At 33.3% G+C, this 27,696-nt stretch overlaps 1 protein-coding gene across 1 annotated transcript in view; it reads left to right on the forward strand.

Moving 5' to 3' along the window:
* LOC143244334 (prolyl endopeptidase-like) overlaps window positions 1–14,223 on the forward strand; it is a 64,238-nt gene extending 50,015 nt beyond the window's left edge. The window contains exons 16-19 of the mRNA XM_076488802.1: window positions 877–978; window positions 6,662–6,818; window positions 8,258–8,326; window positions 13,489–14,223. Of these exons, the coding sequence (XP_076344917.1) occupies window positions 877–978; window positions 6,662–6,818; window positions 8,258–8,326; window positions 13,489–13,554 (394 nt within the window). The 3' untranslated portion in view covers window positions 13,555–14,223. The remainder of the gene's footprint in view (window positions 1–876; window positions 979–6,661; window positions 6,819–8,257; window positions 8,327–13,488) is intronic.
* The last annotated feature ends 13,473 nt before the right edge of the window (window positions 14,224–27,696 follow it).

Consider the following 27,696-nt stretch of genomic DNA (forward strand, 5'->3'; position numbering starts at 1 on the left):
AAGCCAAGTACAAAATAAAACCATAACATGAAAGTGTTTTAAATAATAATAATACAGATATTATAATGATAAAAACCAAAAACAAGTTTTTTCTAAACCAATTAAGCTTATACCTGTGTGGTATTCTCAGAGTAACCAATTTCTGATTTGGTCCTCTTTATAACAGGAGCTGTAGCAGAATATGTTGTAAAGTAAATCTGAAATTGACTAAATTGACAGAGTTTTTAAGCTAAATATTAATAAGACTAAACATAATGTTGAATGCTACATTAAATCTTTATTATTGCCTAAACTTGTGAAGTACAGTGTGTGCATGGTTGTGTTGGACTGAATGGTTGCCTGGCAAATTGACGAACTAATAGTATAGCAGTATTTCCATGTATAATATAGTAGGTATTATCCTTCGACAACAACAAAGGTAGCAACAATGGAGACAATAATTTTATGGACTATATACTTAAAGTATAAACTGCATGGACTTAAGAAAAAGAAAACTTCTACATTAAAATAAGAAAGTAGAAAAGGCATGCCACACCTGATAAATCTATGACTCTTGAAGCATTTAACAGTTTTACCAAGATATGAAACAGATTGCGAACATGATATATTTATTTCTGTCGATTGACTTGGTTAATGTTTGTGATGTGTGAATAAAATAAATAACTTAATATTGAATTTTTAATTATTTTTATTGTAAAATGATAGAACAAAATTATTCCTGGTAATGCACAAAGTGACCTACAATTAATGAAAATAGTTGTGTATGATATGGTTTGTTTTGGTCAATGAAAGAATTTAATACATATTTTTAATTCTTTTTATGGAATACTTTGTATATGGTAATTCTTTAAACTACTTTTTTTTTTTTATGAGTAGTGTTATGGACATGTTGAGGTTCCACAAATTTACAATAGGCCATGCATGGAGAACTGAGTTTGGAAGTGCAGAAAGCAAAGAACAGTTCCATTGTCTTTACAAGTAAGTAATTTCATGTTTACAGTGTTAGTATATGGTATGTTTACAGGCTGTATATATATATCATAAACTGGCATGAACATGTACATTTGTGTCTGGAACTTAAGTTTAAGCTTACTGTACCAACAGAAATGTAGGCTTACACGTTTTAAGATCCATTAAGTTACTTGTTATTATTCAAGGTTTATTATAAGTATCAATTTAATATTTTTAAAAAATGTTCATTACTTTTAGTAATTGTTTTGTTAAGAAGTTTTGTATTCTCAATATGAAGAGAGAGAATGCTCTTAAAAATTAGTTTTGTGGTAAACGTGAAACAAAGCATAGAACCCATATTTTAGTAGCTCTCATTCACAGCATTTATACTATATCTATAAAATTTAGTTGATATTAAAAGAGTTCATTCAGGTTTTTAGGAATTAGTATTTGTTGTGTTTATAGAGTTAAAAAAATTAACTTATGATTTAACACAGTTGATACTATAACCAAATTATTGATCTTAGCAGAACTAGGATCCTTTCTTAGTTATTACTCTGTTGAGGTTTAATGCTGAGATAAACAAGAACATGAGGAGTGCATGTATTTACTTTTTAAATGTATTTGTCACGAACATTATAAGAACGAAATTTGGCTGGTAGATTTTAATATGTTACAATATCGACGTGTTCAATTTAAAGTATCATGTAGTACTATAAAATATACAGATTTCACTCTTAATTTATATTACATATAGTTATAAATTGCAGTCATTTTAAGTTAATTTTCCTATCTTTTACCATGAAACTATTTACATATGTTAATTTTAAACAAGTACCCCAGAGTATGAAGGTTGACAGCCACACATTTATTTCAAGTGTGTTTACTAGTTTAGGTTAATTAGCATGCTTGTATATTAACTACAATACATCTTTGGAAGTAAAATACAGAAAATACATTAGAATAGTGTGTGGAAGTTAATTGATGAAAAATCTGAATATTTATGCATCATAAAATTGGCAATGAGAAAGCTTCAGTAATTTATTTGTCTTGGAATTTTTATCAAAAGAAATAATTAGTTTAATGAAATGTTTAATTACTTTAATCATTCATATTTAGGCAGCAAAAATAATAGTCATGCAGTTCCTGGAGATTAATAACTGATAAAATGTTAACCATAAACAATATGTAAACATAGAAAATAATTATCTTACAACAACATGCAAAATGTTATGTGATTAAAATTTGCTATCATAATAGATTAAAGAACATTGTTATATTCTGATTGTGTTTTCAGTATATAAAAAGTACAGTAGAATTTTTTAAGTAGTGATTTCCCTGGTGTTTGATTTTATTTGCTGAAGGGGTACAGTCCTTAACCCTATGTCAGTGCTGCCATTTTTAAACCCTCTCTTGTACATGTTTACTGAGTTATTCAAAATTTAATTTACCACTTTAATATGAATGTATTTTAATGAAACTACTTTATTTTAAAAGAAAACATTTAAAACTGCAGGTTTTGCTGTCACATGATTCACTTGAAGTTACAAGTCCATACTGTACGAGCTATTAAATACAATACTGTGAGAACAGGATAAAGACTGTCAGTATACAAGGTCAAATTAAAGTTTCACCTATCTTTCATTAGCATCTGGAAATTTTTTTAGAGTTTCTCAATGGAGGTTTTACATTAAAATATTTCTAAGCTTAAGGTCAACCACCCCTACTTGAAACATCAAAGCTACATTGCTGGTTGACAGTTTGAAGTTGACTGATATGTATGCAACCAATAAAAAGAAGAGATTTCACACTATTCAGTTACAGCCTAAAGAAACTTCTACTAGTGAATGCATTTGTAGCATGAGATAGAAAAGAATCTCAGTTCATTATTCTCTTGAAATGAACCTAGTGTTTGGCAATGTTTTTCACCTTGTGTGTATTAGTTTGCTTAATAGTTAGATTGTATTTTAGGTTTTGCTTTTATATTTTACTTATTCATGTATTATTTGTGTTTATAAATGCATATTTCAAAGTTTTATGACTATATATATTTAACTCAATGTAGTTTGACTTGTGGAAATGTTTAAGCAAAATGGCATCTTTCATGTGCGCAAGCGTTAGTGATAGTTTGTAGACGACCTTTGCCCTGTAATAACTGTTATAACCAGGAGGTTACACTGGAAGCAACAGGTTGGCATAACTGCATCAAGAATAAAAGATAGGATTAGAAAGGGAAATGAAAAATGAACTATAAGTGAAAAGATAAGATGTGAAGTGATGCATATAAGAAAAAATATTACAAGACAATTTATAAACATTTATAAGGCATCTACCTATTTCCATTTCTTAAATTTAATCATTTAATTGCACAGTATGTTGATGATAATATCTAGAAGTGATGATACAATAGAGAAGATAAAATAAGCATTTACTTTAAAAAAAACTTTATTCATTTGGGAGGTTCAAGAGATTGTGGAAATGAAATTTGAAAACTATAAGATAATAAATATTATTTTTATACCCAAAATGAAACTCACATTGCCTGTGAAGTAATTTGAGTCTGAGTGCAAATACCTACATTAAATGATGAATGTTTTATTATAAATAGTAGAAAAAATCAAAATCAAATGTTTTATTTTTCTAAAACTACATTTACTTTCTCATCTTCAGTACCTGTTTCCTTCATCTTGCTTCCAGTTATTTTCATTCAGATATTTATGCCTTTAATGTTACATACATCCTTTACCATTCCTCCTGTGTCATCCTCTGTCTTGACTGTTCCTTCCTCCTTAAGACCTATGTTGCCATTTTAGGTGGTTTGGCTTTCCCATCCACTTTCTCACCTTCCTTTTCCCACATGTCCTACCATTCCACTCCTGTTTAGTTTCTTTGTCCAGTTCACTCCTTAAAGAGATATGTAATATGTACTGCATTCTTTCTGGTTTCACTCTCCTGACATTTTATTTTGTGAAACCCTTCTGTTTCTCATGTTCTGGCTCCTTTCATGCTTACGGGTTGGGTTTGTTTACTCGTTAGGTTGGGATATTTGTATTTATTCATAAAGGTCACTATCCTTACAACATTCTTATCATCAGATTAATAGCATCACAATATCTTTGGCTGTGCCATCTTCATGTCCTTGTAAAGAGATTATTCAGGCTTTAATATGGATTACTCTCAATACCTTTATCACTCATTATTTGAATAATCTGGATGTATCTTTCTCTAGTGGTAATTCTACAAGTGTCAGTGGTTAGTGTGATCATTTCCGTACATTTTATTTTCAGCTTTTCAAATTGTAACATCTACTTTATGGAATCCCCCTTTTTATGGGTGTTGTTTGGTTGGGTATACTTTTCCTCAAATCTGCACTAGTTTAGAGTAACTATATAATGCTCACTGCAAAAATGGGGTGTTTCTGTGAGACCACTGGTGATTACCCAGCACGAAGTGTGTGTTTTGAATACTAGATATTAGTCAATTTCAACTTATGGTGGACCACCACTCATAGACTTTGTGAGTAAAGCAGAAGGGGATTTCTAGAAACACATCCCTGCCAACCATTTTATTGCATAAATCAAGGTAGAGCTGCTTTTCAAAATAGGGAATCACAGATGCTTATTGTACAGTCTCTGGTGTGGCATTCCTCTGGACTTGTGATTGCTTTCTTACTTCTTTATTTTAATAGAGCATGAGAGTCCTTACACTCCCAATATCAAGTTGCTTTGGAGGTAGACTATGAAGGCTTTCTTCTGTGTCAGTTTCTATATTTACTGTACTATACTTATGCCTGTCTACTTAGTCAGAAAAAGACAAAGGTATTTAAATTTCTACACAAAGTAGCTTCATCAATTAATAATATATTTCCCCTGTATATTTTCCTTAGTTGGACTGCATAGAAGAAAATGACTTTATTTCAGTTATATTTTCTCAGGATACTTTGCTCAGGTGGACTGCACTAGGCAGACTAACTTAATCCATTGATAATGCATTTACCCTCGATGTATTTTGGTTAAGTGGACTGCACTGACCAATATAACTTCATCAATTAATAATAATGGATGTAGCACAATCTCTACTTGCATTTATTCTCTATTTTTGTCCAGGTGGACTACAGTAGCCACTATATCTTCTTCACTTGTTAATATGAAAAATGCTTACTTAAGTTTCCCCTGGATATTTTTGACCAGATGGATCACACTAGTCAGCATCACTTCATCAATTGATCAAATTGAATAATCCTTCTAGACTTTTTCCTGTATGTTTTTGCCTCGGTGGAACCCTGCTAGATGAAATACCTTATTCAGTTGATTACAAGAAACACCCTAATTGCATTTCCCCTGGATTGCTTCTGTCCAGATGAACCACATTTAACAAAATAATCATTTGATATCATCATGAATAGATCACACAATCTTCATGCCCTAGCCACTTGTTATTTCATTTTTAATGCAAGTGTAGTATCAAGCACAATCCTGTGTCAAACAAAATGTACAGCAATTCCATCACTTATCCAGGGCTGTATGAATTATTAATAGATTCAGTTATGCCACTACTTTAAATACTGTTCATTTTATGTTACTTTCCTATTTCCTGAGCAAAGAGAACAACTATTCCAAAAGTAGTGTGGTACCCCATAGGTGTGCTTCATTTTTAATCTCATAGCACACCAGTTCATTCTGGGTAATTGCTTTCTTCTTGGTTTGATAAATGTACACCTAAACTGGCCCCTTTATTTTTGTGTGAGAGGAGGTAAGACATTTTGGAAGTTAACATTTTCTTACTGAAAATTTTTAATGATAGGTACTTTCCTCTCTCTCTCACACACCCTGCCCTTTCTTCTCATAGCTGTGTTAATACTTCTCAAAAGTCAGGACTGAGTAGGAATAACAGAAGGAGCTAGCAGCATCAGTATAGATGGTACAGTACTATTGGTGGAGAGTAATCATATGATACTGTGTGTTTTGAAACAGCACAAAACTGATAGGGTCATTTGTATGCTAACTGCAGAAATATTTTTAGCAGTGGAGAGTGGGCCATCTAGAACTGAGATCTCTCTGTGTGAGGCAAGGTAAGTACCTATCCAAAATATATTCTCAGTGTAAGAAAATGTTAACCTTTGCTGCTTTTGTCTCAAGAACACCTGATGAGATTTGGTCTGCTTAGTGATATCATGAAGTATCAATGTAAAATAGTCACAAACCAAACAGAAGAGAGGAACAGTCCAAAGGAAACCATTCAACAACAAGACTAATGACAATATTTTGTCCATTTCTCTTCATTAAACATATTTACACTGCACTGTGCACTGCCTTACTACATGAAGTAATACTTTGAGTGTAATGATTTGTTTGGAGCTCTAGCTACTTTTACAAAGACCATTTACATTAAAAGCATAAATTAATGTTCTTATTAACAAGTTTCCTTTGCAGTGTTTGGTACAATTGTTTAAACTTGTATCATTAATTCCTTCTTTAACAACTTGATTTCACATAAAGAGTTCTAAAAAGTTGTGAATGATTTCTTATAATATTTGTAGATACCTCATTTAATATTTTGTATTCCTGCTCAGCATTGTAGGGCAAAAAAGTAATGTGATATACTGTGAAAAAGTATGAACAATGATACTTCTTATCAGTAACTGAGTTTAGGATTTTGTAGCATAGTAATTGTAAGCACAGTGTTACCAGAACTAAATTTTTGTTTCTAGATACTCTCCTCTTCACAATATCAAAGTTCCATCAGATGGTGTTCAGTATCCAGCCATGTTGCTTCTGACTGCTGACCAAGATGACAGAGTTGTTCCTCTACATTCTCTTAAGTACATTGCTGAGCTTCAGAGAACTGTGGGAAGTTCTGACAAACAGGTAACTAAGTCAAGTATTTTAATCAGAATATGTTTGCTGAACATCAGAGAATTGTGGGAAGTTCTGACAAACAGGTAACTAAGTGAAGTCTTTTAATCAGAGTATGTTTGCTGAACATCTGAAACTTGTGGGAAGTTCTGATAAACAACTAACTAAATGAAGTATTTTAATTATATTTGCTGAACATCAGAGAATTGTGAGAAGTTCTGACAAACAGGTAACTAAGTCAAGTGTCTTAATCAGAGTATGTTTGCTGAACATCAGAGAACTAAATAAATCTTTTTGATCATAGAACATTTCTTTGGAAGTCTTGATCCCCTCCCTGTTGTTAAATGTCATACTGAATAAGGACAATGGTGTTACATAGAGTGAAAATGAAAATATTCCATTAGCAGAAAATGCATGATTAGACCAGCAAATGATTCTAGTTTTCTTGTCCAAGTTAAATTTTGTGAATTATACTGCTTAAGAGTCTGATTACCAACACTTTACTGCTTATATTGTTGGCTATTTTTCATAGTGGCTCCACCTTTATTGAATAATAAAGAAAAATTATCTCTATTATTTGTGGAGTTTTTTCTTTGTTTTAGTTTTTTATAAGTAAGAGGTCTTTAAGAAGTTAGCCTATTAATCAGCCAAATATCCTGGAATGGCCAGGTGGTTAGGGAGTTTGACTTATAATCTGAGGGTTGCAGGTTCCCATCCCTGACACACCAAACATGATCATCCTTTCAGCTGTATAATGTAACAGTCAATCCAGCTATTTGTTGGTGAAAGAGTAACCCAAGAGCTGGCAGTGGGTGGTAATGACTAACTGCCTTCCCTCTAGTCTTATACTGCTAAATTAGAGGCAGCTAGCACATATAGCCATTGTGAGTTTTGAGTAAAATGTTAAAAAATAAATAATCAACCAAACAACAGTGGATTTGTGTAAGTCATTGTTTATAGTATAGAAGAACCAATGAATTGCAATTATCTGCTATTGAAGCTCTACATTTTATGGTTTTTTATATATGAAGTATATATAAGTCACTAGTGCAATTGATCAGAAAATCCCTTAAGGTTGTTTTGGCACCGTATGACCTTATCAATACAGTAGAAAATGTTTTCATTATTAGTGGTTAAAATAAATTTTTCCAATGTTTTTTTTAAATTGTAAAATTATAAAATATCTTTGAAAAACAAATATGGACATCTTCATAAAACTGTGCATGAATAATCAGATCACATGAATATATAGTGTAGCAAATGTGTATGAGCACTTGGGTCTTAAAAGTATCATAAAACATTTTAATCATATTTAATAATTCTTAGCACTTTTTGTTATCTTACATCTGATCTTTCAGCTTTATGCTTCCATAATCTAAAGTTAAGTTTTATTTCAGTTTTCTTTCGCATTGAAAAATGAAATAAATTATTACACAACATTTTTTTTGTAGGAAAATCCACTGTTAATTAGAATTGACACAAAAGCTGGTCATGGAGCTGGAAAACCAACCTCTAAGATTGTGAGTATGTTTTTCTTAATTCTGTCTAAAAATGTAAAAGAAAATAATTTATAAATAAAATGAGAATCAAAATATTATTTGCATACAGTAATAAACTGATTTTTAAGAAGTTGCCTTGTGTTAAAGACATGTCAAACATCATGTTTTGCATAATTGTAATTTGAAATCATCAGTAATTGGTGAAACTTCATGATTATAGAATTAAGAAAAAAAATACAACAAAGACTGAAATGGTACCTGATGATGCTTTTACCAGCAAAACAATAGTTGTTAATACATGAAATATTTGTGAAACACAATTATCTTTTGTTTTGTTTTTCTCCTCAATTCTATATCAATTTTTATCATTTTTCACCCCCCTTGTTCATTACAAATTTGTATTCAACCAAAAAGTGGTGCTAATAGCTTCCCAAACATGTTCTGGTAGAGACCCAAAACTACAGTTTCCTTTCCAACATTTTTACCCATTGAATGATGATTTAGTTTTACCTCAGATTTATGTTGCATGCTGAGTTTCTTTATACAATTCACTATGTTCTGGGATTTTTCTCAAGGAAAATATTACAGAAAGTGTTCAGTCTATAATATTCACTGTCCAAGATTTTACCAAATTCAATATACTAAAGTATTTATATGGGATCTTGTAACTGTTCCTTCTCTTTTTCGTTCCTTTGATGTGGATTCATGTATGTTGTGAGGGGGCCTCCCAGGGAAGGTTCTGTTCTTTCAGTTTACCTTCCCTGGGATCTAAACATCCACCCACTTGTTTGCTGTGCGTGGTGACCCATGAAGGGGAGGAGAAGGTCCTGGTCGTTGAGGGGTTCAACCCTAACACGCCATTTTGGCTTAGAATTCCTGTAGACAGGCAACCTTGAAGTGGCCCCTATTGGGTCAGTTGGATGTTCTCAACAGGTGTTGTGGAGATTGTATCTGATGTTGGTGTTTGGGTATAGTGATCACAAAACCCTAACATTGCTGCAGTGTCCTTGTTTGGCATTGTAGTGCATCCCTTTGTAGGGCTCCATAGTGAGTGGGGTCAGTGGGAACTGGTATATTCCTTTTTTATTATGGATCCTCCAAATAAAAAATTAAACAAAATAGTGAAAAAACAGTCCATAGGTAAACGACCACCTTTTGAAGATTCTGAGCAGCAATCTTCAACATCTGTACCTCATTTTCTTATACTACATTCTCTTTAAAAGAAACCTTTAGGGAAGATGCCACACTTTTTCATTAAGAAGGGATTAGAGGGACTTACTGGCTCTCCAAAGTCAGTAAGGAAGCTTTGCTCTGGTGACATATTGGTGGAAATATCCACATCTCAACATAGTGAACTCCTCTTGCATTCAAAGGCAATTGGGGATATATGTCCTTAGGTTACACCTCATGCTACTTTGAATTCATCATGAGGAGTTATTGTTGAGAGAGATTTGAAGAACACACCCGCGAGTCAGAGATTCTCACCAGTTTCTCCACCCAAGGAGTTTCTGCAGTGAGGTGTATCTCCACTCGCAAAGATGGAATTTTGATGCTAAACCAATGTCCTCGTTCTGACATTTACATCCCCACGTCCACCTGCACCATCAAGGCAGCTTATCTTAATTGCAAGGTACGACCATGTATTCCAAACCCTCTCAGATGTTTCCAGTGTCAGTGGTTCAGTCACTCGATGAAATCATGTCGTAGTTCTTTGATGTGTGCTCATTGCAGTGGCAAGGACCACGATGCCTATGAGTGTGAAATGGACCCTCATTGCATTAATTGTAATGGCTCTCCTCCATCCTACTTTCATTCTTGCACTAAATAGTTGGAAGAAAAGAAGGTGTAACATTTGAAAACGATTCAAAACATCACTTACCCCGAAGCTCAAAAGTTGCTGTCCACCACTTCATCTCGGACGTATGCTGCTGCACTTTGTTCCACTACTACAGTGGGAGTGCAGATGGATCTCTCTGTTCCTCTAAAAGAATTGTTCTCAAACCAAATGAAAATTCTTTTGACTGCCATGGTTAAAAAAGTTGATGAATCAATTTCAACACCCATCTTTGTCCCTAACATACATTCCAGCAAACCCCAAGATCCACTTCCTTTGGTTTCAGGTACGGGTATATCCTTGGATACATCTTTTTCTCAAAATGATCATTCGTTCACATCCTCAGTCACTGGAATCCTCTTCCAACAGCAAAGATCTGCCCAATCGACCCAGAGCAGGATCCATGGAGGTTGACAGACCTTCCTCGAAAAAAGATGTGGTCGTAAACAGAAGGGTTCTCCCCCCAATTTTCCTACACATAAATAAAAATGGCCACCTTGATACAATGGTACTGTCGAGGTTTACATTCTGATCTGGATGGCATCAAAGCACTGATTGCTCCCTACCATCCTGTTTGTCTTTCCTTACAGGAAACATTTCTGAAACCTGCTGTATAGTCACCTTTCAGTGGTTTTCTTTGTATAGAAATTACAGGCTGTGTGATAGACCAATGCATGGAAGGGTGGCACTGTTAGTTGATCAGCATGTCCCCACCCTGTCTTTGTCACTCAATACACCCTTGGAGCCTGTAGCCATCCATGTTTCCTTGGGTTGTACCATCACTGTTTGTTTTCTCTACCAGTTGTATGGAGATACCTGTGATCAATCAGACCTTGATGCTCTCATTGAACACTTGTCGTCTCTCTTTTTAATCCTGGGGGACTTTAATGCACATCATTCCCTCTGGGGGAAGTGTTGATATTGATAGGAGGGGTCGCTTTGTAGAGTGTAAGCTCTCTGATAACAACCTTTCTCTTCTCAGTAGTGGTTCTTATACTTATTTTCATGCACCTCGTCTGTCCTTTACTGCTATTGATCTCTCAGTTTGCTCCCCTTCACTATTCTCCCACTTTTCATGGAGGGTTGACAGTAATCCACGAGGCAGTGATCATTTTCCTATAATTTTGAGAGAGACTGGCCATGGTTGATGCCATCCAACTCAAGTGCCCCTGTGGAAACTGGATCAAGCAAATTGGCCCTCCTTCACTGTTTTCCCAGAACTTGATCCTGCCATCCTCTGAAAGCCATCAATAGATGATTGTGTGGCACCAGTAACAGACTGTATTATACAGGTAGCTGCTCAATGTATTCCTAAATCTTCGGCACCTTTTCCACAATATCCTCGTTCATGGTGGAATCCTGCCTGCCACATGGCATGGAAGGCTCAAAAACGGGCCTGAGATACTTTTTGTAGGTATCGCACCTCATCGCTTTCCAGCAGGCCCATGCACATGCTCGGTGGGTAAGATGTCAAAGCCAGAAGGACTCTTGGATTAAGTTCACAACTGGCATATCTTCTACCACCAGATCCAAAGTTATATGGGACAAGATTCGAAAGGTCAGTGAGCAATATAATTTTGTCCCTCCTCTTGATCTTGCTCTCTGATGACCAGGAAGTAGCTGATACTCAGAGCATCTCCAATACTCTAGGTGAAAGCTTTTGCTGGGTATCTAGCACTTCTGCTTCTTCCTCCATCTTCTTACCATCAAGACTCATGCAGAGCAATCACCTCTTTCCTTTTGAGCTGATTTTTTCTGTGACTATAATCATCCCTTTACACTGGTGGAATTCAAAATGGCCCTTCATCAGTCTGGCAGTACATTGGTCGGACCTGATGGTATACACCTGATGGTTGGGGCATGCTTCTGTTAAGACTTTGTATAGCATTATAATTCAATTAAAGTACAAAGAATTGAGAGAGGTTTAGTACGTTAATCATGTGTCAACAGTACATGACTGTTATCATACTGATGCTGAAACAAGTGTTTTATAACTTTATTTGAGCAGTATTATGTTCTTCACTTTCACAAGGATTATAAATACATTCAGACACACAAAGGCCAGTTCTTGCTTGTTTCAAACTTTCCTACTTGCCCTTTTTAAAAGATATTTACTTCAGGGGCTATAGCTGCTATTGATTTTTGGTGTTGCACTTCTAAGGCATTATTAATTACTTCAGTTAAAGGATCTTTTAATTCTGAATGTGTATGCTTTACTCATGTGTTAGTTGACAATTGTGTTTGTCTTTACACACAGAAACACCATCAATACTATTTCTTGTATCTCAACAAAGACATGGAGATATTGTTGTGACATATTTACTTTGCAACATAACAAGATGAATATTTTTCAGATTCTTTATAAGTATTATTGTTAAAACATGAATTCTTGTATTACTGTAAATAATCACAGGCATTAATGTAAACACTTGACTGTTTTAAATTTGATAAATTGTTGTAGAAACAGAAAGTGTTTTATTTATTAATTAATAAATTACATTTACTTGCTGTATTTGTAGACACTATTTCTGTTCCATTTAGGAAACTTGTGCAATTAAAATCAGTTTTAGAAACATCACAACTGAAACCATTTGAAGGTATGAAAAGCAAACAAACAGGAAAGTATCAAACATATACCTGATGTTATAACTCATGTAAATGTTTCACAGACACCATGAAAACACAGAGTATGAAATGCTACACGAGTAACACTTGAGTACTGAACAACCACAGTGTCATGATGTCTTGCATCTATAACTGAATTAACTTTTTAGTGTGCAGAAAACCAAAAAATGTTCAGAAACTTACCTAAGTTGTTTTGAGGGAATTCAGTCAGGAAAAGCATGATTAACATTATTTTACACTCCCTTTTATTTATCTTTTTTTTTGGAGCTGACAATATATCTACCACTGCCTTGTAAAATCTTTTACAACTTTGTAGCAACTGTATGGCCTTAGCCTATGAAAGGGTTAAAAATTTGAACAAAAATGAGCTGATGAAAATGTTATACCATGTATATCTGAACCTAAAGACAAAAGAAATATGGAATTACTCTTTCAAAATATAAACCTTTATGTTTAATATTTTTTGGCATTGATTAGTAGTGAGATTACCTCTTAATATTTACTTTTACCATTTTAGACTACTATGATCAGACTATTGAATATATTTCAGCAGCTTGATAGAAAAAGGTTCATGCCTTACACTTTGGTAATGTTTTACTAAAAGGAACTTTGGTGCAAAAGATGTATATTGTTAAAATTATGATAGCTCTGACACTAGTTTGTAAGCATTTTACACATACTTTCTCAACATTTCTCTCTGACTTCCTTGTTTTATGTTTTTCAGATTGAAGAGCTTACAGATATTTACAGCTTTATCATAGCATCTCTTGGACTGGAGTTCAAGCCATAAAGAATCAGAACAGTTGGTAATGCATAGAACAGCAAAGTTACACTGTGAAACTCTTATTCTTTATATAGTCCTTAACTGAAAAGTTTTTCACGTGTGTCAACCTTTTGGGCCAGGAAATTGTTTCCTTTACAAAAGAATATGTTCTCAGATTGAGTTGCCTTTGACATCAGAATTTAACGTAATCTAATCATAATGAAATTTCTTCTTTTCTTACTAAATGTTCACCTGTTTACTGTAATAGAAATTTAACTTCAGGGGCTGTACAGTTAGTGATTTATGGTTGAGAATTGAATAAAAAAATATCTAAATTGTACAATATAATGTTAAGATTCTAATCATAGCAAGTTGTTTGTTTGAGGGTAAAACTAAAAATCAGTCTGGCAAATAGTAAACCGAATTACATATTTTTCATTTTTATTTATAATAGGTAGGATGAACTGTTTCATGGTTGGTACCCTCACCATTAAGAATATTTTCAGACATAAATCTCAAATAATATGTTAAGCATTACACTTAAAAATGTTTCTCACTGTGTAAGTGTATAGATCAATGATTCAAACTGTGGTAACATTTTAAAAAAAAAACATGAATTAGAGCATTTATGACACATGCCTTTTGAACTGTAATTTTAGTTAATAATGTAAATGTTAATAAACATTACCAAATATGTTCTTTTTAAACAAAGCTTTTGAATATTTCTCTGCAAGCTAGTTATATTAAAAACATCATTTATTCATGTGCTGCATATATTTCTTCTAATACAACACTTTTTATTTTTTTGGAAACTGAATTTTTTATGGTTCTCCATTAAATTAAAGGCAATTTTGTCATTGTCTCTGAAATTTTCAAAACATTATCAGGGCACTTTATCAAATTGGTAAAAATTATAAATAAGTTTTCTACACTTTCTCTATTTAGTCACAAACCATCATGAGTTCTCTTTTATTAGCATTTCTTTACTTTAAGCAAAGTATTTGATATCATATGTTTAAGGCTTTCTGATTTGAAAACAGAACCAGTAGGCCTCAAGTGCTGATTTTTTTTTTATACTTGTTTCTTCAGTACTGATGCAATTATATCTTCATTATAAATATATTGTTTGTGTATGTCTGTAATGGCATTTCATGTGCAAGATATTTGTGAAAAAGAATTATTGTTGTTCTACACTTTAAATATCCACCACTTTCTGATCTTGTCTGACAAGTATAAAACACTGGACAACAGCTTGGCACACCACAGTACAACTTGACAGCCATGCAAATGGTCCACTGTGTCTATTAGGGTTCTTTTCTGCCTTCTGCATTGATTTTTCTATTGTGGAGAGTTTTTGAGAAATGTAAGTGTACAGTCAAGTGAAAAAATTAGGACATCCTATGAAAGCCTGTGTATATATGTAACAATTTTGTATAAATGAATAATAAATATCAGTTGTAACAATACTGAGATTAATGTAATATAACTAAACAATTAAAACTGAAGAAAAGACTTTTCATGATCTTCTGTAAATGTAATTCAACAAAAATGCATATTCAAACTGAGGAAAAAGTTAGGACACCCTACTCCCTTAATAGCTAGTGTTTACCCCATTTGGCTGAAATAACTGTAGAGAGATGCTTCTTGTAGCCATCTACCAGTCTCTGACATTGGTCTGAAGAAAGTTTGCCTCACTCCTCAATGCAGAATTCTGTGAGATGTTTTAGGGGTTTCTTGCATGTACAACCTGTTTCAAGTCACCCCACAACATCTCAATGGGATTAAGATCTGGGCTTTGACTCGGCCATTCCAGGACTCTCCATTTCTTAGTTTTCAGCCAGTCATTAATGGATTTACTGGTATGTTTTGGGTCATTCTCGTGTTGCAGGGTCCAGTTCCGCTTCAGCTTTAATTTTATTACAGATGGTCTCACATGATCCTCATGCATATTCGAACTGAGGAAAAAGTTAGGACACCCTAACACAGTAGAATTCATGGTGAATATATGATTGTGAGCTGTCCAGGTCCTGCTGCAGCAAAGCAGCCCCAAACCATGACACTTCCACCTCCATGCTTCACAGTTGGTATGAGGTTCTTTTCCTGGAATGCTGTATTTGGTTTTCGCCAAACATGTTCTCTGTTCTGGTGTTCAAATAATTCAGTTTTGGACTCATCTGTCAAATGAACATTATTCCAGAAGTCCTGGTCTTTGTCTACATTCTCTTTGGCAAACTTCAGTCTGACCTTGATGTTTCTCTTAGAGAGCAAAGGTTTCCTCCTTGCACACCTCTCATGCAAGTTAAACTTGTGCAGTCTCTTTCCGATTGTAAAGACATGCACTTTCACATCAACAGTAGCCAGAGCCTGCTGTAGGTCCCGTGATGACATGTTAGGGTGTTTGGAGACTTTTTTAGCATCTTGCGGTCTGCTCTCGGGGTGAACTTGCTTGGACGACCAGACCTGGGCATGCTGGCTGTTGTTTTGAAAGCCCTCCACTTGTTGACTATTTTCCGGACAGTAGAATGGCTGATTTCAAAATCTTTTGAGATCTTTTCAAATCACTTACCAGACTCATAAGCTGCTACAATTTTCTTTCTGAAGGCCTCAGACAGCTCTTTCGCTCTCACCATGGTGCTCACTCTCACTTCAACAGTCAGGAGCACATCAAACTAAATGTCTGAGGCTTAAATAGGGCGAGCCTCATTTCAAATGTTGAGTAACGATCTTCTAATCATGTGCACCTGGTGTGATACACCTCTGTGTCAGTTGTGCCATTTTAAGTGGGAATAAATATGGGGGTATCTTAACTTTTTCCTCAGTTAGAATATGCATTTTTGTCGAATTTCATTTCACAGAAGATCTTGAAAAGTCTTTTCTTCAGTTTTAATTGTTTAGTTATATTACTTTAATCTCTCAGTGTTTTTACTATTGAGATTAAATATCCATTCATCCAAAATTGTTACATATATATACAGGCTTTCATAGGGTGTCCTAATTTTTCACATGACTGTATGTGTTAACCTTGTTGGCTACATCCTTTTGTTAAATCTTACTATTAAATTGGTTGTTTCTTGCATAACTGCAATGATGCTGCTGTTATTTTTAATTCCAGATTATGCCATTATTATCACATTTAAACCAGTCTACTTTCAGCACAAAATTCTCCACTCCAAATTTCTGTAATGTGACACTTAAGACTCAAATGTCTGGTAAGCCAACATTGCATGCAAAACAGTGATAGATATCTTTTGTATATTTATGCAGACAATCATCTTTTGTGCATAAGGTTTCATTCAGTAATAATATTTCTGGAATAATATGCCAAAACACTCATTATTATGTCAGATTGTTATTATGGGATGTGTAAAAGTAATATCCTTACATTTCAAGTTTTTATTAGGTTTCAATCTGAGTGTATTTGTTAATATAAGCACAAGAATTTGTAAAAATAATAATTTAAGTTCAGACTTCTGAGCAGACGTTCTAAAAAAAAATAAAAATCACATGTAATATTTGATCATAAAAATGAACTTGCAAGTTTTCCTAAAATGAGACCTGCTTCAAAGAGTCATTAGCAGTATGACAGATGTTTTACTGAGTGATTATACAGAAAAACATATCAGGAATCATCACATCTTGGAAACTATTTGTCCTGTGGGAGTGTAATTTTACTGGGACACATTGAAAGTTGCAGATTTTATCTGTAAAGGTTTAGAGATGGTACAATGTGTTTTAAATGCTATACAGAAGTCATTTTGTTTGCTTTCTGTCCTCAAATACTGCTTCCTAAACAAAACCATTGCATACATCATTTGTTTTTGATGTCACTTCTTGATTCTCATAGTATCCTGAACATTAGCATGTACTTCATTGAAACCACCAGTATTATAGCATTAGCTTGTGGCAGACTCTACATATTTAAATTAGTAGAATTAATACTGTTAAAATACTGTTTGGTGTTCAAAGTAAAAATAATTCATACACATGATATACAAAAGTTAATAATAAGGTATAAAGTCAAAAAATGGTTGCTGCTGGCTGGTTACATCCTTGTGGTGGATGGCCCAGAATTAAGCACAGTGCAACACTACCTGGTCTAAATACTGATTAATGTAATATGATAGATCTTCAAAACTAAGAGAAGGACATTCCTTGTTTTGGATTGTGCTAAAATATTTATCATGCAAGTAAAATTATTAAAACATTGCACTTAGTACTCTTGCTATTAGAGCCAGGCACATGCTAATTAGCTGTATATTTGAGTGTTTATGGTTTTTGTTACATTACAGCAAAAAAATGAAATTGCAACTTGCACTTTAGAAACTGTGGGTACGTGATGAGATTGACAATCAAATTGTAATATTTGATTAAATTAGCTCAACAGTTGGAAGTGTGTTCTGTTAACTGGTTGTACCACTTCTAATCCCTTTGTGCAGTATTAGGATGGTTAGCACAAGTAGCTTTGCATGAATATTTGAAATGAAGCAGACTGTTGATGATATTTTTGGTTTTAATAAGATATGACTTAATTTTTTTGGGTAAAAATACTTGTGTTAATTTAAAATCCAGTACTAAGCCAATAATGCATTACCAGAAAATTGCATCCCTTTGTTCTTCAGTGCTACTTATCAGTTCAGATATGCTTTTGCACTTAATGCACTCTTGTAACCCTAGAATAACATACTTTGTCACTTGGTATTTTATTGAAATAAAACTTGTTTTGAACTTTATCACTCTTCACCTATACATTATTAAATTTTAACAATATTCTTTAGTAATATTAAAAAAAACAAAAAACTTTGCAGTATCTTTTACGTTTCACATTCGATGATTATTGTTTTGCCAATGGACCCATAGAGATGGATAAGGGAATACTAATATGGTCCAGTAATATTACGTATATAATTGTTCTAGTTTATTTAAGACAGTTTGCACAGGTCGTGATTGAAAGAAGTTCCATCAAATAAAAGATTATTACTTGTGAATAATGAAGAGTGTATTCATATACTTCAATTATAAAATGTAATGAACAAAAAACTTGTCTCTTTAAAGCATGGGGATTTGCATTATACAAATCTGTGTACTTATGGAGTGAAATTTGATTAGAAGTTGTTTAATTTCATCTAAAGTAACTCAAAGAAGATTCATTTTTATAAGAAGACACCAGCTTCAGACAAATACTTTGATGTCAAAGGAATAATTGCAGCTATGGTAAGATTTATACTTTTTAATTCAAATATTAATAAGGCTTTCTTCGGTATTATAGTGATACTGTAAGTTATATATATTTTAAAGTTGTAATTATATTGATTAACTATGTTATATACTGTCTTATTGTTCCGTACGTTACGACATTGACATCTAGCTGTTCGGTAGTTTACAGTTATTATTCTTGTTTCAATTGAATATTTTCTCTCAACTTATTCTAGATGGTTATTTACTTTCAGTGAATTTTTTGTAGTTGCGGTTGTACTGTAGACATTGCAGTAACCTAAAGTTTTAAGTTCGTCAGTGTGTAGTAATAATCTACCTCAACACATGGTCAATATTAATACTAACTAAGTATTACAATACCTTATGATTTATATAATGTACAAAGGTTTGTATATTTAGGCATTTTTGTTATCATAATTACTGAATTAACTTTCAAAAGCAAAATATGAATAATATTTTGAAAACAAATTTTATATATATCATTAAACCCAGTTGGATTACTGTATTTTAGATTGTTTTCACTGCTGTCAAAAATATCTTGTGAAATGGGAAGGATACAGTATATTTGAATGCACTTGGGAACCAAAGTGTAATCTCAACAAAGTTAATCGAAAACTGAGTAATGAAAATAGTTATTTTTTATTACTTTTTACACTAGCACTACAATCAAAATTTTCCAGAATGACTGTTGGAGGATATGTAAATTTCAGGGAAAACTGAGCATTTATCATAAGATATTTGTAAACGCTGGAAAAAAAGAGGAAGGAAGTGAATAATTTTAGGCAAAGATTTCTGAAAGTTATTATGGCTTAAACGGCACATTTAATTGTGATCAGAATGGAGATGATTAAGAGACTGACTTGACAGTTAAAAATAAGAGCACATTTAAGGTGATGTATAAAAATATTTACTCTGAAGTGTAATTCAATTCTTTATGTATCATTGTATCAATTGAAGAAGTGTGCTTTTTATGTTCAACAAGAACAGTATCTGTAGCATAAAAATATGGAATTAGAATGTATAAAAAGTTTGATGCTTTATCATATGAAATACAAAATGATAGTTGTTACTCTATATTCATTCCATATTACCTACTCAAAGGTGATACAACTTTGCTCTGACCAAAGGTGGTAGTTGCTCACAGATCAGATTGGTTGATGTCTTTATATACACTGAAGCTCCCAAACTTAATAATTTGGAATATTTAGAAAACAACCTTGGAAAGTATGCATCCTCAATTATTAGTAGATGTAAGATCCTAAAAGGAGGGGAAAAAATATCAACACTATTGTAAAAATATTTTCAAAAATTGAAATTTATAAAGAAAAATGTAAAGTTGGCACTAGGATAAGTTCTGCAACACAAACATAAAAACAGAAGATTATCTCACAGTTCAAACCAATTCTTATTTTGAAAACAATGGAAAAAGTGTGTTAGATTCAGAGAGTGTGTCAAATGAATAAACTTAAAATTGTGAAAGAACATGTTGACAATACTACATGGGTTTTAACATTCTTGTGTTTCAGAACTTTACAATGGCCCTCCATTGTTGTCTGCACAACAATATGTCTGCAGACTTACAATGCTAGAAACCAGATTTAGTTACCCATGGTAAAACATTGTGTAGCCTGTACTTGACTTTAAAGACATTAAACTGTTTTGTATTGAAAGATACTCTTGGAAAAAACATCAACTAATTATTCTCAAGATTCTGTAAAGCAATATATTTCAAGTAATCCCATTGGAGATGGAATAGGCTTTTTAATGATGTCGCTAGGAGATGAGTTGAGGATTTAACATAGTCTCTCACTCTATGTTGCTTACCATGAAACACTAAATGCTACTGTTGAATTATCAACTTTAAAGGTAACCAAACAATTCAATTCTAATGCTGACATTCACATTAAAAAATCCTATATTTTCCTGGTGTACAGCTCAAGTTCTGGGAAAAAGTGAAAACTGCTGTTCAATCAATGGTAAACACAGTGTTCTTGAGACTAAACAACTACTTGACCTTAATCATTAACTGTTAAACTTACTGCAACTTACAGAAATGTCCACTTAAAAAACATTTACTTGAATCATTTATTAACACTCCTACGAAAAGACGTTTCTAGTCCTGATTTCTCCAAGCCTGTTCCCCTGGCTGTGGTTTCGCTAGATAGTAGATAGGGACAGTGGGAATCTCGTTAATCCATTCATTAATGGATTTAAATGGCAATTTTATTTAAATACAAAATTATTAGCCTAATATTAATAACCTTTCAAGTTGATCTGGGGCCTATTAGGCCCCACTTTTCGTAGGAGTGTTAAGGAAGTGTTTGATTTGGATTTATATTTTAGTTAAAACCTGTACTAACTTTCCTATGCTGTACTTTCTTAACCTGTTGACTGCCAAGTATTTCAGCTGTTACAATACAACTCTAATGCTTCTTCATTTTGTAACTTTTTCGTGACGCCATTTTGGATCGAAAGTGAAACAATTTGTAAGTAGGTCAAATGCATGTATGGTGCTGCTATCTAGCTTTGAAGTTAGGTATTATTGAGAACGAATTAACTCGTCCGTGACACTGTATTACCGATTGGCTTTGACGAGTTATCTCGTCTACGGCTCTGAACAGGTTAATGAGCCAAGATATTCCGTTATACTGCATACCAGAATCTGATCTAATAAAGTTGAAGGAGGTGGTGCAAGGGTTAACTGTATGATAAACTAGATAAATCATACCTTATGCAGCCTTTCTAGACCATGCTGAAGGAAAATGTGGTAAAGGTATTTGAAGTTTACTTTGGAAAAAACTAGGTTGATAGACTTATCGTTTGTAAACATAACGTAGTTAATTGAGCAGTTTCACATCAATACATAACCCTTTTGCCACGGACTTAGTATAATATACACGAGTTTCTCTACACACGTTTACACATTAAGTGTATCATTATAACTTTTGATACAGTATGTGTATCTTCACAAAATTTGGTTGACTTTTAGTAAAGATTACAAATATTTTGGATACAAAAAATCAGATTTGTTTGCAAAAATAGTATTTTTCATTACTAGTCTGAATTCAAGTGATTTCATGTTATGGTTTAAAAAAAACAAAAAAAACTATTCTTTCTCCCCAAAATCTCAAGTATTATCTGTGTTATCTCAAGCTCCTAAATACATTTCTAACGTTTGTTTTCAATAAGACTTGTATTTGTTACTTGTATATTCTAATTATGTGAGGTCTGTTACTTGACCAACCTTGCAACCATCTTAATACCATATATATTTATTAATTTTTATTATGTTGGCCTTCCAGTCTTGCCTAGCTAATATCACACATCTCGCATTAGTGCAGTGCACCTGCACATGTTTCATGTCCAGTAACAAAACTGACCTTTAATCTTTTCTGTGTTTTAGCGGACTAGTATCTTATCAATATACAGTCACATTTCAATCATTTTACATTATATGTATGTGTACAGATGATTACCATTTAGAAATAAATTATTAAACTTGTTTTTTTTTTTAATATAGAACAGTAAATCAAGTAAAGGAAACAATGCTACGATCTTTGTACTCAATTGCTGCTGAAACGAGGTTGCTAAGCCGTTTAAATTTTCTCATGTGAAGGATATTAAACATAACTTTTTTGAGTTTTATATATGCAGTAGAATAACTATACTGATATCATAGAATTCCACTGTGATTTATTAAGCTTAGTAACTAAAACGTATTTAGATTTAAAAAACATGAAACCTCGAGCAAACTTACACATAACCCACATTCTTTAAATCTTGGATCAAAAGAACAAGGTAGCCTTTTCACAGATTAAAATGGCTGAGAAGACCCTTTGGGAACATTCTATGTCATATATGTCACATATCATATATTGAAATAAGTGTATATAAGGAACCTTATATATTTAAAAACGGCTGGTATGGGTATAGAAAGCACTAATAGAGGAGCGAACAACGTTTCGACCTTCTTCGGTCATCTTCAGGTTCTAAAAAGAATTGCAAATTAGTCCTTTCGTGACAGGTCAATGGCCATGTCATCTCGTTCGTCAACTTGCATTCAAAATTTTAACTATTATCTTTGTGAACCTGACGATGATCGAAGAAGGTCGAAACGTTGTTCGCTCCTCTATTAGTGCTTTCTATAACTCATACCAGCCGTTTCTTGACATCACAAACGTCTAATTTAAACCAGTGCTGCATTTAACATACCACGTACTCTGCAGTTAGGTAATTAAATTGCGTATATCAAAATCTGAATTATAATCTACAGTTTGATACCAAAGTTAAGGAAGTAAATTCATAAAATAGTAGCTCTCTAAAATATTGAAAGGAAGTTAACAAATTCTATAACAGCTTTTGACCTATGGCCTGTCTGGAAAGGGTTAAGTCTTCATAAAATGAATGTGTAACACAAATTACAAATATATAGAATAATTCGTTCTAAAAGGATGCTTATCATTAAAATAGTTACATTTCTTTACCATGTAAACAGTCTTTAAAAGTGATTGAAGAATTTCAGCACTGAATGATTACATTTCCTGTTTTAATACAATGCATAACTATAGACCTAAAATTGCCCTAAAAGGTTCAATATCGTGTATTAATTAAAATTTTTACTAATTTAATTTTATACAAAAAAAATAATAGCCAGGTTGGTTAAGGCGTTCGACTTGTAATCTGAGGGTTGCGAATTCGAATCCCCGTCGCACCAAACATGCTCGCCCTTTCAGCCGTGGGGGCGTTATAATGTCGATCAATCCCATTATTCATTGGTAAAATAGTAGCCCAAGAGTTGGCAGTGGGTGGTGATGACTAACTGCCTTCCCTCAAGTCTTACACTGCTAAATTAGGGATGGCTGGTGCAGATAGTCCTCGTTTAGCTTTTCGCGAAATTAAAAAACAACAAACAAACAAAAAATAATTTACACACCTTACTTTATCTCGTGTTTTTACAAAGGCAGATTTTCACAGACACACACACACACACACACATATATATATATATATATATATATATATATATAATTAATATTATTTTAACAACTGTCCGTAGGAGTTTAATAACATACTGTGATAGTACTTCCACATATGGTAAGCGTCTACATTTATTTATTCTAATGCTTATTTTGCATATTTTAACATCTGTATTGGTACAATTTGCCATAAGTGTATATAATAAATTAAGGACTTACTGCTTATCCATCCGTTTTCTCTGTAGCCATTGTCACCTCCAGATACACACAAATCGTGTGAAAGTATAGAATATATAACTGCTTCTTATGTTTTGTAGGACACCTTACTTTAGTTATATCTTTGAAATATATAACTGCTTTCCATGTTCTGTAGGACACTTACTGTTTCACAAATTATTCATATTGTAACAAATAATCGCCCTACGGCTAAATATAATAAATGAATGGCTTATTAATTACTAATGTTTAAATACCACAATTTTCAGACTGTCTGTCACGAAACACACATGTAAATGTCTACAGGTCATTTCTTTTACAAGTTCTAAAACTAACAAACCCATATCTGATGTCGGACTAGAATAGCACCTTGGAACTTTTGACGTCACCAACCCATAACATACAGTTTACGAAGTCTTACTCATTGAAGGACACAGAAAAATCATTGGATTAAAATTGCATAGAACCTGGAGACAGACTTTTAGGAATTACATAACTGGTCAGACAGAGTATGCAAACCCATTATGAAAATACTGACATCATTATCGCCTAGACTGCAAACTATCTAAGATGGTACAGTCAGTCTGAATAATTTGATATCCAAGGCAACTGACCATATTGGTTAAGCTAAGTACACATTTAGAAACACCATAGGATTAGAATGATCGTTTCTCTTGTGCAGTAACATGCTAGCTAGTTTCAAGAGCTATTAAAAATATACTAAGTGATTAAAGTTTTGGTAATATGAATTACACAATTTAGTATTTGTCGTATATCATTACACATACAAACTATCAGTTACCATAATCATTACACAGAATTAATAATAAACTATATGAGGTTAATACTCATTTTCACAGATTGATAAATGTTTTCAATTAGACTATAATTATAATCTTATCTATCTATACACAGTATATTTAATAATGAACTGTACATATGTATACCATACTTTAACTGGTTTTACTGATATTTAAAAGTCGATAAATTTGGTTACTTACATAATGTTTAAATGATTATTTTACTTTACTATGTACCAGAAAACTGTCAGAGTGTTTCAGTCCACTTAGAGTAAAACGAAAGTTCCATTTCACTTTAATACATGACATTTACAGTATGTTTAATATTTACAAAAAACTTATTTTAATAAAGGTTAATCATAACACGTTTGGGCCCGGCATGGTCAAGCGCGTAAGGCGTGCGACTCGTAATCCGAGGGTCGCGGGTTCGCATCCGCGTCGCGCCAAACATGCTCGCCCTCCCAGCCGTGGGGGCGTTATAATGTGACGGTTAATCCCACTATTCGTTGGTAAAAGAGTAGCCCAAGAGTTGGCGGTGGGTGGTGATGACTAGCTGTCTTCCCTCTAGTCTTACACTGCTAAATTAGGGACGGCTAGCACAGATAGCCCTCGAGTTGCTTTGTGCGAAATTCCAAAACAAACAAACAAAGCCAAAGTCTTTTGCATTCTCAATTGACAAATCATTGATCTTTATTTGGGTCTCTGAAAGAATGCCAATATTTCTATTTCTTGCCAACAAAACATTGTGAACTAGTTTTCTTCCGCTCAGCTGACAAGTTTTAATTGCAGTTGACATTTCTTGTACAATAGTTTTGTAGAGTACAGAGAATTTCCCAATTTAAACTGAACATATTTTTTTGCTAAAACTTTCAATAAAATTAATCACATACAACTGGACACTAAAATTGCTCAGTGGCTTCAGCAAGTATTTACAACTACAAACAAAATAATAGCATATGTCAAAAATATAGACAAATTGAAATGTTATTAAACTAACGAAAATTGGCAACTATTTAAATTGCCTATCCTTAAATTCTGCACATAGCTTGTCAGCATGCTCATAGGAATACTTGTTGTTGGATGATCTAGTGTCAACATCTTTGTAGTAGCACTTATTTCTTTGTATTCTGCCTATTCATCCAGTGATTTATCACTATCATTGTAGTAATGTTCCCATTTGTTCTCTGCAGACGCAACACATGATTTGTCAATATCCTTGTAGTAATGCTAAAGGTACATTTTGTACTATAGCGACAAAGGATGCCGCCATAGTGTGGGGTAGAGGGATGATGTCATCATAGGTACTTTCTGGATTCTGACTGAAAATGAGTTTTGAAAATTTTACATCACTAACGTTTTGTTCTTATTCTATAATAGTAATTGATCATATGTAATATAAGTTGTGATCTCATTTTTACCGTTCCGTATTTTACCGCCAGAGGATACGTCGCTAGGGGCGCACTGCTATGTCGCCATGACAAGCAGCCATGATATATTAGTGTCAAAATTAGAGTTTTATACCAGATGGAAGGTTGTGATATCATAATGTTAAATTTATAGTTTGATACCAAACAAATGATCATAATGGATGATTATGCAATAGTATCATAAAGTTGCGGATGACTTAAACGTATTTCAACGAGAATTTATAATTAAATCATCTTTAAAAGGATGCTTAATTCTAATTGATTAGTTAATTAAGTCGTCATAAAAAAGGATGTTTAATATGAATTACATTTATAATTGCCCGGCATACCCAGGTGGTTAAAACATTCGACTCGTAATCTAAGGGTCGTGGGTCGAATCCCCGTCACAATAAACATGTTCGCCTTTCAGTCGTGGGTGATGTTTACAATCCAAATCCAAATAAACTGTTATGTCCATTATACTAGTTTCGATCCAGAACTCGCACATTTATCGTTTGAATGTAATACGTAAAGTAAGATACATACTCTTAATTTCTTTAAGGTGTAATCATTTAAACGCATAAACAAATACAGGTATCGTCCATCTTACAGTTTTGATAGATTTTATCTGACAGCATAATATTATGAAATATGTTGCTTGGTTAGTCGGCGTTCATTGGCGCAAAGCAACGAGGCCATCTACGCCGAACGGTTGGTAAAAGGTCAAGTCAATCTAATCTTTGTAAAAAAAATAGAGAATGTTTCTTTTTCTTTTTTGGAAGTAAAACAATTCCCTGAAAAATGTTAAAGGAGTATAGAAAGCAATAAAATCATAGCAACAAATTTACGATAGTTAAAACTAAACAAGATAAAATGGTACGTGATAAAATATGCAATTTGTGTTTTGTTTTATATTTTGGTGATGTTGAAATCTTGTAAAAATGTAAAACCTAAATAGAATTTTAAAGGTCAGTTTTGTTTGTTTTGAATTTCGCGCAAAGCTACTCGAGGGCTATCTGCGTTAACCATCCCTAATTTAGCAGTGTAAGACTAGAGGGAAGGCAGCTAGTCTTCACCACCCACCGCCAACTCTTCGGTTGGTCTTTTACCAACGAATAGGGGGATTGACTGCCACATTATGATGCTCCACGACTGAAAGGGAAACATGTTTTATGTGATACTGATTCGAACCCGTGACCCTCGGATTACGAGTCGAGTGCCTTAACCATCTGGCCATGCCGGGCGGCTTTCTGTTGTTGTAAAAAGGAAAAAAAAAACTTGGTAAAGTCAGTCTGCTTAAAATAAAATAAAAGTACTATTCTATTTAAACATGTGATATTTACGATATACTTATGAAAGCATTCATTAATTATAATACTCTATCAGACGTACAACAAATGGTTACAAATATAGACTGTATTAGTTGGCTTGGAACAAAAAATCAATTCTATTTAAATATGTGAGATTACCTTATACACTAACTATTATATTATGTTTCAAATCATTGTTGCTATATATTAGACAAAGATTTCATGGCAATGTTAATAGTTTTGAGTC

The sequence above is a fragment of the Tachypleus tridentatus genome, chromosome 2 (assembly GCF_004210375.1).
Source record: "Tachypleus tridentatus isolate NWPU-2018 chromosome 2, ASM421037v1, whole genome shotgun sequence".
Classification (NCBI taxonomy): Eukaryota; Metazoa; Arthropoda; class Merostomata; order Xiphosura; family Limulidae; genus Tachypleus; species Tachypleus tridentatus.